The sequence below is a fragment of the Apodemus sylvaticus genome, chromosome 21 (assembly GCF_947179515.1).
Source record: "Apodemus sylvaticus chromosome 21, mApoSyl1.1, whole genome shotgun sequence".
Taxonomy (NCBI): domain Eukaryota; kingdom Metazoa; phylum Chordata; class Mammalia; order Rodentia; family Muridae; genus Apodemus; species Apodemus sylvaticus.
The window spans coordinates 30980043-30997954 of record NC_067492.1 but is presented as its reverse complement, the minus strand read 5'-3'; the positions used below and the strand labels follow the sequence as shown (position 1 = coordinate 30997954).

At 34.5% G+C, this 17912-nt stretch overlaps 1 protein-coding gene across 4 annotated transcripts in view; it reads right to left on the bottom strand.

The window, feature by feature from the left end:
- Positions 1-460: 460 nt before the first annotated feature.
- Positions 461-17912, bottom strand: part of Cdh8 (cadherin 8) — a 394512-nt gene continuing 377060 nt past the window's right edge. Inside the window, exons 10-12 of one of the 4 annotated variants that reach the window (XM_052166508.1) lie at positions 8634-8885; positions 6420-6602; positions 461-507 (exon numbers count right to left, since the gene is read on the bottom strand). In XM_052166508.1, the coding sequence (XP_052022468.1) occupies positions 461-507; positions 6420-6602; positions 8634-8885 (482 nt within the window). Of the gene's footprint in view, positions 508-5401; positions 5464-6108; positions 6603-8633; positions 8886-17912 lie in introns of those variants that run through there. The other 3 variants (XM_052166505.1, XM_052166507.1, XM_052166504.1) reach the window with 3 other exon arrangements.

Below are 17912 nucleotides of genomic sequence, written 5' to 3'. Positions count from 1 at the left end.
ACACCATATCTAGAAATAACATCTCTTGTTAGGAAGGAATTTTAAAAGTTTATTTGAACAATCATTATTCATAGGGCTAACAATAAACTTTGATCATTGAGTTACACATCCAATTGTCAAACCTTATAAATAATCCATAGCTTTCAAACGTTAGATGTCGAATTAAAGAAAACCTAAAAAAATAGCAATTAAAAATAAATAAGTAAAAACCTACCCAAGAGCCCAAAAGTCATATTCAAGAGAAACAGGGAGTCATCTAAGCCAACGGTTCATAATCGCTATGTTCAATATCAGACAGTAACTGTTAAAATATTGCTTAAATCTTCATGGCCCCAGAAACCTTGAAATATACAGGGAAAAACTGAAAGAACTAACATGTGCCTTTAGTGACCTCTCCTTTCCTTTTGTAGTCCTGGCCTTTTGTCTCCTTTGAAGTCACTGTTGTCCATAGTCCCTTTCTTCAGGCATCATTCTCTGGTATTCCCCTTAGGAAGCCTCTTCTGTAATCTGTGAATAATGATAGAGAAAGCTATTATCTACTTGCATGGCTAAGTGAAAGTTAGACCTGTATTCAAGATGTGAGTCAGATTGTGTCTGGTTAACTGAGGTTGGAAGAATCATCCCACAGGTACCCATGCCACCAGAAAGTGCTTCCTCTAGAGCTGTTATTATTAAAAAAAAAAAATAGTACATACATAGAAAGCACTGGTAATTTCCCAATGCCGGAAGTGACCCAAAAGACTAGAATTCAGTTTCATCTTTCTCATCAGATCTCTAAATTAATGGTGGCAGACCCCTTAACAAAAATGATTACTGAAAATCATTTTTTTTAATGTGGCTCATAGTTCATTCCATAATTTAGGCACCTTCAAGGTATTCTTTGAACATTTGACATGGATTAGTCCTTGAGTGTTCAAGTATATTATGGATACTTTTAGGTGCTTTAAAGAATAGCTTACTTTCTGATGTGATTAAAAAAATAGCTTCTTAGTACTCATTGCTTAATTTCCACCTTTAAAAAGCAAAGTTGTCATGAAGTCTTCATGATTTGCCATTTTGAGTTTCTTCCTTTTGTAGAGCAGTAGGCAACTTACATCGTCAATCTTACCATTTCAAACCTCATAATTTACTTAGACCTAGGACTATTTAAGGGAAGTTAGGTACTCTGCTCAGATAGCCTCCAGTAAACCAAGATTTGAATACTGTTTAAAGACAGACAAAGAATGTTCCATTGATTTGTTTAAATATGCTCAATTAATCTCACTTTGCCCACAGTGAAAAATGTTGAAGAAACCATCACATTTTTCACAAATCCTATGTAGCTTAATTGCAACTCTGGTAGAGGTTGAGTAATTGTACTAGACACATTTCTTATAGAAACAGTAGAAATTCTAATACCATGTGCTCTGGAATTTTGGACGTACATCCAAGATAATGGCACTGGGTTACTGTAAATATTAAGAGTAAACTCTGATAAATAACGGTGTGCCAACTACACAGAAAATGTTTAAAATAAGTATCTCCTTTAATGATAGACAATGAAGACATAATTATCATAAACAAGAACAGCAATGATAGTAAACATTTTATTCATTTTTTGGTCATCTGAGCAACAAAGAAAAGGAGTTTGTTTAGCAGAGAAAACTGTGTTGGATCAAAGAAATGGAAACATAGAGAAAATTATTTCCTACAAAATATATTCTACAAGTATTATTTCCACAAAAATACAATGATACAAAAGCATCTAAATCCAGCTTCTTGGTGAGATGAATTTAATTCTAAGCCCAGGCTTTATAAGCTGTTATTATGTTCAGAAACAAAAAACTCACATTTAAAAACCTTTACCACTAGACAAATTATTTTCACCTTCAAGGTTAGAGTCAGAGAAACAAATAGCCATCATTTCAAGTATTTTTGTAGTATGTGATACTGTGATATGAAAAATTATTATTGAAATGAGAAAATATTAGTATAAATTATCCCAAGTAACTAAAGTGTGTATGTATGCATGTGTATGCATTTGTGTGCATATGGGTCTACATGGGCATATGTGTATATATGGACATTCATATGAATGCATGTGCATTCTTTTTAGTGTTGATGTTCATGTTTAAATTGTGTATTCATGCAGCTTTTATAGTGATGCCCACTGTTACCTTATCTCTTTGACTGACAGTGATGGGATTTCAGGCACGCTCAACCTTTCCAACAGTGCCAGTGATGGGATTTTTTGAAATCTTATTACTGGTTGCACTGCCTTGATCTCAGATGGAACTTTCAATCAAAAAGGCAATCAGAAGGTTATACATTCGTGAGATTCCCTGCAAAGCCAACGATCGCATAATACAACATGTTGCAAAGGACTACTTGCCTCCAGCCCTTATGTGGCTATAAAACGTAATTGGCTACTTAGCTCTCAGCACCCGCTTTCCTTCTCCAAAATACAGATAGCTCAGCCCTCTGTGGATTCTCAGTGTGGAGCCGGCTGCTCCTGGGAGATTTCTACACCTCATGCAGAGACTTGTCTTACTTTAAGCATATGATTAAGCAAACTCTCAAAGACACATTTGTCTCTTTGTGAGGATTCTTGCCTCAATGGGCAACTGATGCTTCCAAGTTTCCTTTAAGGTTATATATGCACATACACACTTATCCATTTTTATTTTTTGGTACAAAACATTTTTGCTTTAAAGTTTGTGTCATAGACAGCACAATTTGGAGTGGGAAAGGCACCACATGACTATAATTTGACCATTTTATCATAAACCATTTAAAATACATATTGACTGCACTCATAGTGAGAATTTTATTATAAATGACTTACTAATATTAGATGATATGTTTATGTGGATATTAAAAAATGGTTGATAAAATAATACAGAAGATAGAGGCTGAATTCATCCCAAGTGCTCTCCATGCATACCTGGATACGTCAATTTCTCAGAATAGAGCCTTATAATAAAGTAAGCAGAAGGAGACTAACTTTGTTTCATATGTCATTTGGCACAGAATTCTTGGGCAAAGATTAAAAGAGACTTGTCCTTGGGACCCACAAAGTCCACATGACTGCAGCATATGGCAATATTATATTTGATTTGTGTGTATGTAATTCTTCTGATGTGTCACTATTACGAGAACAACATGATTGCATAAATAAAAAAAATTAACAAGGTTAAAAAGCATTGCTTGAAGGTTAAGGGAAGAGTCATTAAATCTCAAAAGTAAAATAATTTGGATCTTCATAGTCCTGTTCTGAATGTGGGAGTTCTTGTGATAGCCTGATGGTTTTTGTATGAGCCTTTTTGAGTATAATTTAAATTCAGGGTAGCCTAAAATGTATTTCACATAGCAAAAACGTATTATCCCTACATAATCATACACAGCACCACTCTATCCAGCATATCAAAACTTCAGATAGGCTTCGATGCACAAATATGTGGATAGGAGTGGAAAGAAATGTTATTTTGGGGCTCATGTATCCACGATGACTTTCTGGACAAAGTAAAATTTAAAGGTTGATTAGAAAACTGCTCCTAAATTGCCTCTTTCCGTTGAGCACTATCATATGAATATTATTCTATTGACCATCAACACTGTGGTTGTTGATTTTATAATCCTATAAAAAGAATAGTGTGAAATAACTGTCACAAATGTCTTGGACACTACTTTCCTTTAAAGTAAAGAGAGATGGATAAAATAAAAATTAATTCCACTTTGGTTTATAAAGTGCAAAATAGGATTTGGGTTTTATTGTTATAATAAGTTATAGCAATAGTTTTTATGATGCTTGCTAATCTGAAGTATAAAAAGGTCACTATGAACTTTCACTTTGACTTCACGAAAAGTATTCAGTAGCCACTGAGAGATGCATAAATGAAGGATTATGATCAGGCAAGAGTGAACAATGAGGAGGTGGCAAGTCACTGAAGAGCTATTAAATATTTAGTTGAGTATCCAATCACTTTGATTCTGATATGGTGAAGACAGCTTCGAGAAATTGTTGCCTTCCATCTCTAAGCCAAATCCAGGCTTTCCACCAAGCTAGAGACTGATGTAACTAGTGACAGAAGCCCATGGATCCTTTAGGGATTCGAAAATAATGGTTGTCGTGTCTGCCGTGTAGCTTAAATTCTTTCTCCAAATCTTCAATCCCTTTATTTTGCCACATTTTTATTGTAATCTCACCTATAGACTTTTCTTATACAGAATTGCCTTCTTGATTTTTTATCCCTTCTTTTTACTACCTCCACCCAATCTTCTGCATTCAGGGACCCCCAAAACATACTCGACTGTCTTTTAAGTATGGCATTTACTTTTATGTGTCTGATGTTTTCTCAGTATGGGATTAATAACAATCCATTTCTGTTCTCTGGTTCTTTATTATGATGAAGATGCTTAAAACTAAAACTGGCCCACAGTGAGATTTGATTGCACAGTTTAGCATTTTAGTTAGAGTCAATAGTTCTGCTCAGAAATCTTCATGTAGCTGGAAAAAATGATGACAACAAAGGTATTTATAAAAATATATTTCACAAAGTAGGAAACAATACAGGAGTTTCTCTGAATACAACACATGGAGTAATTAAACAATATTGCATTAAAGCAAAGTAGAAAAGTAAAATGATCTGCATGTAATACTTGAGTTTTATCATACATTTTCTACTCCTACATGGCAGGTTTGCATTACAAATTAAATATGCTCACATCTTCTAGTGCTGTTCTGCTTTTGTAGTCTAAGACGTTCTGTGCATCACCATAACCAGGGACAGAAGTGTAAAAAAACGTAAGCAGTAAAATTATGTACAAATCAGTTTCTGCTCTAAATTATTTGGGAGAGGAAAACTTGAAGCATGTTTATTGGGTGGGGCATTATGTAAGTATCTAAAAGTCTAGAGTTTAAATATTCACAGGAATCAATATACTTCCAGATGTTTGTGCTTGTAGTAAAAACACCAAATACTAGGATTATGAAGAAAATAGAAAATAGTCCAAAAGTTTCTCTGGGAAATGCTGTTCCTGTAATCACCAGTCACAATTACACTTTCTACTCTAAAGAGACTATTACCTCTCCCCTTGATAATATTGCCTGCCATACTTATCTCATCAAAATGTACATGTATTAAACATTCATTGTATAGATATTAATATAAAACAATCTAAAGGATTATTAATGGATATAATTTAGTTTTCCCCATATAATCCCTTAATCTATAGATTACCAACCTTAATAAATAAAAGCATTATTGGACATCAATAAAATATTTATTTTGAGGATTAAACAAATAAATTCACACGCTAGCAATTAAACCATCTGTCTCTGATGTGGTCCACTGTGGAATACAGTTTATCTCTGTGTCCTTGTGGAAGAAGATGAAGTGGAGGGAAACGAAGAATCCTGCTTCTAGACACAGCCTGTTTGAATGGTATTTCTCTCCTCCCACCTTTGAGTTGGCAATCCCCACCCTGGAATGGATTACGAACATGTGAATATTTTAAGGCTCGACACAATATTTAAAGATGCTATTCAGTCTCTGTTGAGTGGGGCCAACAATTATGTACAACGTATGGTCACCGTACCATATAATCTAGGAGGCCTCCCCAAACTCCATAAAGTCATAACGTACAGCAGACCAAAGTATTGCTTTATCATTTGTGACGGGATCCTTATTGGTGAAGGGAAATAAAACCATCTGCACTCATAAGAATCCTTACAGAAGACACATATCATCAGCAGAGTCCTTGCAAGTCCATTTTTTCTAATAAAGCACCTTTTAATTTTGTTTTTGTTTTTTTTCTCCTCTTAAACAATTCTCTAAGGATTAGCTAGGATCCCAATCTCTGACTGTGGCCGTCAGATAAATATCAAATATCCAAAGACTTCTAGACACTCCACATACTTAATTCACACTCCACAAGATTTATCACCTCCTAACATATACTTTTTATTGTTATTATTTTTTGGTTCAACATTAAAATGTGGTTGAGTTTATAGATGATTGGTGCTAAACTTGCCTCTAAAACAAATAGCCACATTTGTTGCATCTAAGGGGAGTGACCCTAGAATATTACAGAATGCTCAGTTCCATTGATTATTTATATAATCCACTGTCAAGTTTCTTTGTCACTTTCACCAACAGAGTAGAGTTCGCCCAGTCTCTTAAAGCGGGGACCCCAGTCACTGAGGTAGTCAAAATTCTGGTCTGAGTCTGATGTGGTGGACTCCAAGGAGCTGAGGGAGCCAGCCACAGACCCTCGGCCTTCATAGCCATAAATCTGTATGGAGTCATATGGTGGGGCCGTGGGGTCATTATCTGCCTCATGCAGCCTTACATTTATAAATTCATCGACATCAACACCATTTGGAACTGGAGCAAGCCCTTGCCTTGGCATAAACTGCAAATCTGGTTTAATATCCTTACGGGGTAAAAATCCATTAATTCCATCTGGGTTTTGCAAAGTTGCAATGTCAAAAGCCTCTGTGTCCTCCTCCCCGCCTCCTTCATCGTCGTAGCGAATGATGTTTTCTCGAACGTCTTCGTCATCTTTGATAATGAGTGGTTCATTTTTATGCCGCCTCAGGGTAACAAACAGAACCACAATGACTGGAAGAAAAAGAGCAGATCGCAGTCAGTCAAACAGCATGTCATGCCATGATCAAAGCAGAAGGGATGACAGGAGAGAGGAGAGGTTTTCAGAGAATGTATTTATGACTTCTGCAATCTTACACCTTGAGTGCAAGATTTAGTGCCTTAGAGCAGTGGTTCTCAACCTTCTTACAGCCTCTAACAGGCTGAGCATGGCAAACACAGGCCCAGCACAGTATTGTGCTATTCCACTATTGGCCTAGTGACTCATTCCTGAGACAAAACACTGAGCTCCACTTTTTAAAAAATATTGTTATTTGCCTAGCTTCTCCAATCAGTATTTCCCTACTCACCCAGGCATAGACTTCTCATTTTACCCCTTACAAATCCACTCCTGCAGAAACAGCCTCTTTTTCTTTCTTGCTTGTGTTTGCTTTGGGTTGTCGCTGACTTTGCAGTCCACCACTTTGCCCCTCTCTGATAATAGACTCTGTGCTAAAAATTTGTTGACTGGGTATGTCCAATTCTAGGATGGCTGACCCCTCTTAAATACAGTTCCTTATGTTATGGTGATTCCCCAACCATGAAAGTATTCTCATTGCTATAGCATAACTAGAATTTTAATATTGTTATAAATCACAATGTATATGTCTGTGTCTCCAGTTAAAGAGGTGTTCAAATCCTGAAGAGGTTGCTAGACACGGGTTGAGAACTACTTGCTTTAAAGTGTTCAGTCATGCTGACACCCAGACTTTTGAGCTCTTTAATAGCAAATTAACTTAGACGGTTATCTGAATGATAAAAATGAAATTTTGTATAGATCACTCAAAATCATTTTTTCATTTAATAAACATTTGTTGTTGCGATGTAAAATGTACACCAACTGGAATCAGCTCTAAGGTTAACCCCACAGAAGAGAAAAATAGCATCTGCAGCATGATTAACATATTAAGTACATTGTATGAACTATTCAATTTCCTTGGTTTCTTTCTGTATTACTTCCATCTAGTGGGCACGGTACTTGAGGAATTCTTTTTGTGATGGTGCTGCTACTAGCAGCAGCAACTAAACCCAGGGCATTGTGAATGCTTGTAGGTACTCTTTTACTAAGCTATGGGCACAGCATATAATGTAATAAGATCTTCTCAACTTAAGTGATAGATTCCCTTCATACATTATATCAATCGTTACACAATTAAAGTCTCATATTGAATGGCAGATGGAACTCCTCTATCTAGAAAGATTGCTCGGACTTAGAGTAAGAGAAAGGACTGCTACCCAAGAAGTTTACCATTCGAATGAATCATGAACTGATATAATTGTTGAAGCATTTTAATTTCCAGGAGAAAGTTAAGACTAATATGAGATATAGATGCTCTCTTTGATATTTTCTTGGAAGTAAAATCACTGCTTCTGTGCATTTTGGCCACTTACCATGTGACCCAGGGCAGTTTGGAATCCCAGATCCTTCTCTTTCACCCAAGGGCTGGACTACAGGAATGGCTTTGCAATGTTCAGGCTTATAGTGCTTTTACAATGATAATTTTAAATATAAAAGTAATAAAACTCACCTCTTAATTTGAATTCTTTATTGAAATTTTACTTTATTATTAACTAAAATATCTATAAAATGATTTTAAGGGGAGCACATGTTTATATGCTTGTTTATTTTCTTTCTATCTCACTACACTTTGAAATCTGATTATGCAATAACCCAGTCCATGTGTTATTTATATTCAATGGCAATTGAAGACAGAAACATTATTACCTCTTATACTAAAGCTTTGTGCAACCTGTGATTTGGAGGATGTCTTTTGTGATAGGTATTGGGATGAATGTAGAGTCTCATTTCCTGCATCCTGGTCATTTTTGCCTCTCACATTGTTCATATTCTCCCTGGTGATGGGTTTGATAAAGGTACCTGAAATGCTCTCAACCCAGACAGAATTTGAACAACCCTTTCTCACTTTATCTTAATGTTAGGTTAGATGTTACTAATCTCATTTAGAGTCACTTATGGCAATAGGCTATGAAGCTAGTAGTACTCACCGAGCAGCAAAATGATGCATGCTAATATAGCTATTAAGGCGCCCATACTGAGTCCAATAGGAAGGACATAAGCTTCAACATTGCATGACTGGACCACGCCATCACTGCTACAGCCACAGACTCGGATGGTCAGGGTACTGGTGCTACTCAGAGGGGGGTTCCCGCTGTCGCTGATCACTATAGGCAGAAGGTAGACTTCTTGCTTCTGGCGGTTGAATCCATTATGTTTTGCCAGAATGCTCAGGGAATTATCTATGAAAATTGAAAATGACAATCATTTGCATCATTTCAAAATATATACCCAAATAATACTTGCTCTTCCAATCCACACATCCATGTGAACCTTAAACCCTTCCAAATAAAAAAGGGATAATCAAGGCTCCTATACTTCCTTTTCCAACTTTATCACTTGACAGAAACCAAAATATCCACAGCAAAAGAAGTTGTATGAAAGGGAGAAGGTAATACAATATTGAGGTTTTATATTTCTTTGCAAATGCAAAACAGATTTTATAAAAATAATATGCAAAGGTCTTTCCAGAATGCATGTTATATCATATCCCATAAATCCATGTGTAAATTTATAACATAATCACAGGAGTTAACTAGAGAGAACATTACCATATAGACAATATCTATTTGATATGCTCTGTATTGAAAGATAGACTGGATGAAAACATGAATATTAAAATCCAAGTTATTTGACTACTATGTTACCTGAAAAGAAGTCAGAATTTTCTGAAGCATTTACTGTGAGATAACAGAAAACAAGTTGATGCCAATTGGCAGCTATAGATAATAAATTTTAAATGTCTATAGATTCTTTTATGTATAGTATTTATATGGGCAAGAAAAGGAGATGTAGAAGAAGTTTTGCATTAGTTATACAGAAATTAGCATTGAGCATGCAAAGCCATATCTATGGGACGCTTAAGTAATATGTGATGCTGTGATTTCAATCTGAAGTAAAACTGATCCATGACAAGTGACTGGTCCCACACTGGCCCTAAATTTTCTATTATTTCAACTTACTAATGAGCACTTTAGACATTCATCATTCCCAGGAGAATTACAGTCACATTATGCATATTTTAATCTATACTTTAATTTTAATCAATAGAAGACACATAAATACTCAAAATGGGAACCCTGATTTTCTCACAATAATATTCCACACCAAAAAAGTACTTACTGGGCTGATAATATTTGGAAAATGTGATAATTACAATTGGAAAAATTTTCCAATATTGACAAACTAACAGATGTCAGAATACTGGGTTAAGTCATTATTTTTACTAAAAGATATCATTTATAGTTTCAAAGTGTCCTACTGATTTCCAAAACATTCAAATAAATGGACAAATATACTACTCAAATGACTTATTATGTTGAATCCTGCCATATAATAACCTCTATTAGAATATTGAAGAAAATAGAAATCATTCTCCAAAACAGATGTATGATTACATGTAATTTAGATTGCTTAAGATATAAAAGGGCTTATAATGCTTTAATAGTCAGTAGTCAAACAGAAAAAGCACCCTGATCAACTTTTTTTTTCAGAATTTCTTTTGGTTGTGCCTCATTATTTAGCAATTTGCACAGCGAAAATAAGGTTTTCTAATGGAGTTAAGTAGCAGTATACAAAATGATCCAGTAACATTTTCCCCATGACCTAGAAGGAAATACCAGTTAGCTAAAAGCAGCGCAACATCATCGCAACATAGACACAGAATCCATGGTTGTGTTATATCTTCAGAAAGTCATGACAAATCTGCATACAGTTAATTAACACAGGGAATATTTGTTGGATTGCTTTGTGTCCTTTAGTTCAAAATATAAGACACAAATATTGTTTCATGATGCATAATTAATAAAAATGTAATGAAGTCTTTTCTTTTGGTGATTGACATTGTTTATATGACAAAATATTGCTGCATATTATTTCTTTTAAGTAATCTACAGTGATAATTTAGAAACTGCAGCATGATTGTTACTTGTTGCAAAATAAAGTGGTGACTCTGTAAAACACTGGAGAATCTAATATAATACTGCACACTTACTTGCATTACTATACTAATAATTGATTTTTACATTTGTGTTATTCTTTCCACATGTATGAAATTATTGTATAAAAAAAGCACATGAGTCATTCTATTTGGTTCTTACCTGTCAGTCATAGGCAACATCAATTAACTCTTTTTCAGTGAAAAATGTGTTTCTATGTATTGTTGATTTAATTAAGTTTATTTTTAGTTAACTAAATGAAATCATCCTTATAGAACATAATAAAACTATAAAAGAATAGTTTCCTGAATGTAAAGTACACTACATGTAACATGTAGAGTTACACTATCATATGGAATTGACTTTTTCCACAATGATGATTAATTTTCTCCAAGTTACTTACAGTCTAAGCTCTCCTTTGCCCAATGAACCTGAATAGTCTCTCACAAAACAAGTATATGAGCTCATATCCCTTCAGGGATCTGCATGTTATTATATTTCAACCATCCTATTTTTTCAGTCTTGCATCCCTGGCATTCTTTCTAAGCATGAAAGTATCATAAAAAGCCTTGATGTGTCTCAGAGCTTTATCTTTGACCATGTGCTTCTGTATGAAACTGTGCTATTATTGTCTATTTGCTGTTCTCTGACAAATATAGAATGCAGAACACCAGCCTCCATGTGAGTTCTTTTAATAACTTTTGTAAAATTTATGAAAACTGTAATATATTTTATATAATATAAAATATTTTGGAGACACTTAATAACATTAAGTCTATTAGTCTTTCCAAATTCTTGACTTATCTGTACTATTATTATATGAAGAAAATACTTTAATTTCAAGTGCCATCCCATCTTTTGTTTGTTTTATTATTTTGACTATATACACATTATTGCTAAAGTAAATATGTGTCAATTTAGTTGATTGTGAAATTATATTTTCAGTAAACTTGCTGTTAAATAAAATGTAACTAATTTGTCAATTGCTTTTATTTTCAACATTGAAATTAGTTTCTATTTAGTTTTCAAAATATGCAGGCTTATTTCTTCAGAGCATTCTATGCAATGTGGAAACAGAAGAAGCTCCCATAAAAATTATAAACATAGGGAGTCCTAGGGGATGTTTCAGAAGAAAACGTGTGAAAGAAGAAATTTATTTAAAAATAAATGAATAAGTAAATATAATAATCAAAACACTGGAAAAACAGAAAAACTTTAAAAGCAATGGGAAGTTCACATGACATACAAGGAAATGGTTGGACCATTAACCGTAGAATTTTCATACAAGTAATAAATTTTTAAATCTCTCAAACAATAATTTTATCTAGTAATCCAGTAATGCTATCTTCAAAATCTTACATGTGCATGTGTCTGTGTGTAAATGTGAGAGAATGATAGATATATAGCTGTATAGCTGGGTGGATAAATAGATAGATAGATAGATAGATAGATAGATAGATAGATAGATAGATAGATAGATAAATGATAGAGATTGAGCTTTTATCACATATATCAAAAAAACTGAATTTATTATTAGTATTTACTGTAGGGACTTGTCTACATATCGAAAGCAAATTATAATTCACTTGCACGTTAAAATCCAAAAATATCTGTGAAGATGATCATATAACTTTAAAAGACAGTAAATATGTAGTTTTGAAAGCAATTATATCAAACAATGTAAGTTTAATGTGTTATGGAATATATCACATGAAAAATAACTACAAAATATATTGGAATACCCAAATATTCCATGTTCAATAATATACAAAGCAAAGTAGAAAAGTTGAGCAATGACAAAATATCAAACCTTTCCCCCAGAAACTGATACAGCAGCAGATGACTGCCTGATCTGGCCTCAGGGAGCGAAGACACACCTAATAATCCTTGAGACACTTGAAGCCCCAGGAAATGGGGGAGGTCTTGTGGGGTGAGGGGGTTGTGGGGTTGTGGGGACATCCTCTTGGAAATGAAGGATGAGGAATGAGATAAGGAACTGTTGGATGGCAGAACACGATGAGGATAACTACTGGACTACTGGACTATTATATTTAATCTATAATAAAAGATTAAAGATACAAAGAAAAACTAGAGAGTAAATGAATGAAATAGCTAAAAACCAAATCTGGTTGAGTTTAGCGATTTCTTCACATTCATAAGTTCTCTAAAGTTCAATAAGTTGTCTATTTTTCAAGTGTTATTGCTTCAAATTAATTTTTATTTATCTTATATTAGACAGTCCCTTGAGAGTATTATGATTATAAAAAGGTACATTTATTTGGCCTTTGAACCTTGTTCTGGATTTAAGTGAAAAGACTTCTGATTTAAAGTACACATGGACACGGTTTCTAGTTTTGTTGTTGTTGAGTGATAAATTTGCTTTTCTAGTTCTCCTTAGTTTCTTAAATATTGTGTTTTATTCTTCTAGTAATTTAAAGGTGATGGCATAAAGGAGCACCCATTCTATTTGCTTTAAAGTTAGCTTTAATTTTACTATGGAATTGCTGGTAATTTTGTTCTTTCCTTTGGATCTCGTGCATTTTAATATTATATAAGTTTATGGTTTCTTCATCTTAGCCTACTTTCTCCTGTTTTGACTTCTACTATGGTATTTTTTTGGCCTTTATCTCATCTTTTTTGAGGAGGACGAATGTTACAATATTATATACTATGTCCTGATACTGACTTATTAGAGGAATCAGGGATGTGTTATAACCTAGGAAATACATGAAACAGAAGACATAACAACCGAAATTAACATGCTTGTACCATAAATAAATAAATATAAATATTTTAACCTTAGTGTTCATAATTTCATTTTTCATAATTTCTCATAGCTCCAATCCCATTGTTTAACCTGTTATATTCGCAATGGCTTTAGCTTCAATAAACTGAATATTTGATTCATTACAACTGAGATATATTTTTAAATAGAAAAAAAGACCCCCAGAGCTCTTGGGGACTGGACCACCAACCAAAGAATACACATGGAAGGACCCATGGCTCTGGCCACATATGTGGCAGGGGATGGAGGATGGCCTTGTTGAACATCAGTGGGCAGAGAGGCCCTTGGGCCTGAGGATGTTTGATGCCCTAGTATGGGTGAATGCCCAGGAGGAAGATGAGAGTGGGAGCGTGGGTGGGAGAGCACCCTCATAGAGGCAGGGGGAGGGGATAGGATAGGGAGTTTCTGACAAGGAGATCTGAAAATGGGAAACATTTGAAATGCAAATAAAGAAAATACCCAATTAAAAAAAGAGAGAAAAAGGAATTAAATCTTAAAAAACAACAGCAACAACAACAACAACAAAAAAAACAAAACAGAAAAAAAGAAAAAGAAGCATCCAGTAGGAAAATCCATCAGTGAATTTGTTACTTAGTGAAAACTAAACTAATAAATATATGATTCTGTAAATATCATATTAATAAATAAGATGTTATCATATATCTCAATATATGTGAATATAATTATAATAATAAAGACAATATAATATAGAATGGTATCCATAAGAATATCTATATTCATGCATAAATAAATAGCTATAAATATATGACAATATATTTCTCTCTTGATATATAAATATCTTAACGTAGCTATAGATATAAATGAAGGGAGATCTTATATCTGAGATTTGTTTTCTTGTGTATTACTGTGTGCCCTAGGTCTTGCCTAGTTCCCTTTCTCTGTGCCCTGTGTGACCTTCCTCCTTTTCTACACTTTAGCTATCCTTCTATGCTCTGACCCAAGTTTCTTCCTTTATCAAAAACTTTAGATTATTATTTTGACAGATAATTTCTCTACCTCTCCTTTTCCATAGTTTAAATTGTGAATAATTTATGTTTTGCTCTTTGTCTCTACTTAAATGTTATTTCTTTTTGAAAAAATTTCTCCAAATGTCTCTAGAAAATATAGTTGCTGGATCTTTGAAAAAACATTTATATTTTCATTGGTATACTCTGATAAGAAATGATATAGTAATGAAGATTTGATAGACATTGGAGATATGAGTATAAACTGAAACTTCTGAGCAACAAATAACCGATCTAAATGCATAATGAGTGTTCAGTAAATATGTGTTAGATAAACAAATGACTAAGTAACCATGAGTTATATTCACATTCATTTGTCTTCATTTGGCTGATAAAGGAAGATATATGTGGCTCAAAATAAATCAAAGACAGAGTTCAATTTCAAAATACAGGAAAATATATATAGCTTGTGGTTGTATATGGAAATTTAAGAGACTGACAGCTTCCAAATATTTTTCTGAGAAAGCTTCATAGCATAGAAAGTGAGTAACATATTGAAAAATGCGTAGGTGCAAGCAGGACAGTTCAGAGAAGAAATGGCATGATTACAGTTAGAGCCGTCATGTAAAATAGGTGTGCCACTGCATTCTCTTTTACTTGGTCAAAGTGGATAATAGCTGGTCTGATGCCCCCAACACATAATCAGCAGAGGACTGCCTGGTCTGGCCTCAGTGGGAGAAGATGCACCTACTCTCCAAGGACTTGAGGCCTCAGGGAGTAGGGTGGTATGGTGGGGGTGGAATGGGGTGAGGTTGGGGTGTGGTATGGGGATGGGGACATCCCCTTGGAGATGGGGGGAGAGGACTGGGATGTGGAACTATGGGAAAGCAGACCAGGAGGGGCTAAGAACTGGATTGTAAAATAAAATAAAATAAAATAAAATAAAATAAAATAAAATAAAATAAAATAAACACATAAATGGATACTTTTAATTCTATCTTTTGCAAGTAGTCTGAACTTAACACAGATTAATTTTTCGTGTAATTATTGATAGTATTTCAGCATCCGTAATTGTATATCAAAGGATATTTTTTCATAGATGCTTACATCCCTATTTTTTCCTCTTAGAAATAGCTGCATTTGTTGTGGGATTGCTGGATTTCGACCCCTCAGATTCCAACACTGAAACTAACACAGTTGCAATATGCAAAGATGCTGACACAGTTGATGCCATAACATTTGAGGACCTAATCATCTAGATTAGAAATCTAGGAAAAAGTGGTGTTGCAGAACTGGTGTTCTCTGTTCTTCAGTTTCTGTATCTACACAAAGCAACTCTTATGGGGCATCTAGGTGTTAGCCTGTGTTTCCCCAAAAACCCAGGATGAAGTCTTCCACACTGCTATCTCTAATTTGTCCTTCTTGTTTCTAAGAAAAATTTTATCTCAACCAAAGCATCAGTCTGCAGTATGTTTATATAATTGTGAGGTCAGGTAATGACCCTGTTGGAATAAAACATACATTCCATGATAAAGAAAAAAGAGAAAGAATATGATTTCAAGAAATAGGCCAAAGGTATTTTTCAATATTATTTTTAATTTTTCAGATAATAATAATATTTTTTTCTATAATTTAATTTGCCTTTTACACTTTCAATAAAAATATCAATTTTAACCTCACCCAATATTTTGTACACAGTCTATAATTATGGATAGCATAGTAGCAGATCATATTATTTGGACAGCTTCTGGAAGGTTCGTATGTGTTAGTCTTTTTTAAAAACATATAATCTTTTATTTATTTTAATTTATTTACATTTCAAAATGAAACCTTACCTGGTTTCATTTCCCTACTCTTCCAGGACACCCCTACACCATCCATCCTCCCCCTGCTTCTATGAAAGTGTTCCTCCACACACCCACCCACTCCTATCTCCCTGCCCTCAATTCCCCTACACTGGGGCACTAGTGAACCTTCATAGGAGATAGGGCCTCTTCTCCCATTGATGCCTGACAAGTAACGCCTTAATATGACTTTGGTTCAGGCCCCATTCATTTGCAACCAAGGAGTTAATACTTCTTCTTTTGTCTATTATATGCAAGGTTTTTTTTTTTTTAAAATGGAGCCACAGTTAAAGATGACTCTTGCTACAATTTGTTACAAAAAAAAGATTATCAGAAGACATTGTGCTTTTTGACATATTTGACTTGCAAATGTAATTCAAATTTTCATGGTTAAGTCAAGTGAAATGCAAATCGTCTTAAGGTCAACAGAAAGGAAAGTTAGCATGGTGTTTAAGAAGTATGGACAAGAGTTTTAATTAAGAACTTATTGTGTTATTACTTTTATTTATAAATACTTTGCAAAGCAATAGAAACAGCTAAACCTGTGCATTTTCAGCATGGTAAAAGTATGCTTGCACAGTGTTTAATACATAATGGAACGAAGCATATGTAATTTCTACTATACGTAACACATATTGGACAAGAGAGTCCATAGGGGAATAGTTTCATGGTAACGAGTTCATGAAAATTAAGTTTTCCTGAAGCTATCTCCTCACCTCCATTGCTACTTTCTACAATTTTTCCTTCAGTGTGTATGTTCATATCTCCTGCCACAGTTAGCTGTGTATTCAGAAATTTGTAACTAGTCTGTTGTTTTACAATTTGATGTTTTTCCTTTTCTTCTCTTTGAAATGGTCCACTTTGCTACCTGACATCTATCATCTCAATGGTTACATATTGACTCATTGCAAAACAACCCAGACTCAAAAGGTGAATCATGGTATGCACTCACTAATAAGTGGATATAAACCTAGAAAACTGGAATACCCAAAACATAATCCACACATCAAATGAGGTACAGGAAGAAAGGAGGAGTGGCCCCTTGTTCTGGAAAGACTCAGTGAAGCAGTATTCGGCAAAACCAGAACGGGGAAGTGGGAAGGGGTGGGTGGGAGGACAGGGGGAGAGAAGGGGGCTTACGGGACTTTCGAGGAGTGGGGGACTAGAAAAGGGGAAATCATTTGAAATGTAAATAAAAATATATCGAATAAAAAAAAAACATCTTCACCATATAATATGAAGTAACCCAAGATCCTCAATCATAAACAAACAGCTATCTGACTGCCTTTCAAAAGGGAAAATCATCTGCCATCTCTCTGGAATCTCCTAGATTAACACAAAATGTAATGTTTAGTCAACAGTCTACAATTACACATAGAATGAATTAGCACTTCTTTTAAACATAGGAAAACACACTGGAAGCCCTTTCTGCATCACAGCTTCTCCAGCGCCAGGGCTCTATAAATATCTAGCTAGTTGTCATTTGCAAATGGAAATATAAAGAGAGTAGGTCACAGAAACATAAGCAGGTTCTAAGGCCTTCTTTCTTTTTTTTTTATTCGATATAATTTATTTACATTTCAAATGATTTCCCTTTTCTAGCCCCCCCACTCCCCGAAAGTCCTGTAAGCCCCCTTCTCTTCCCCTGTCCTCCCACCCACCCCTTCCCACTTCCCCG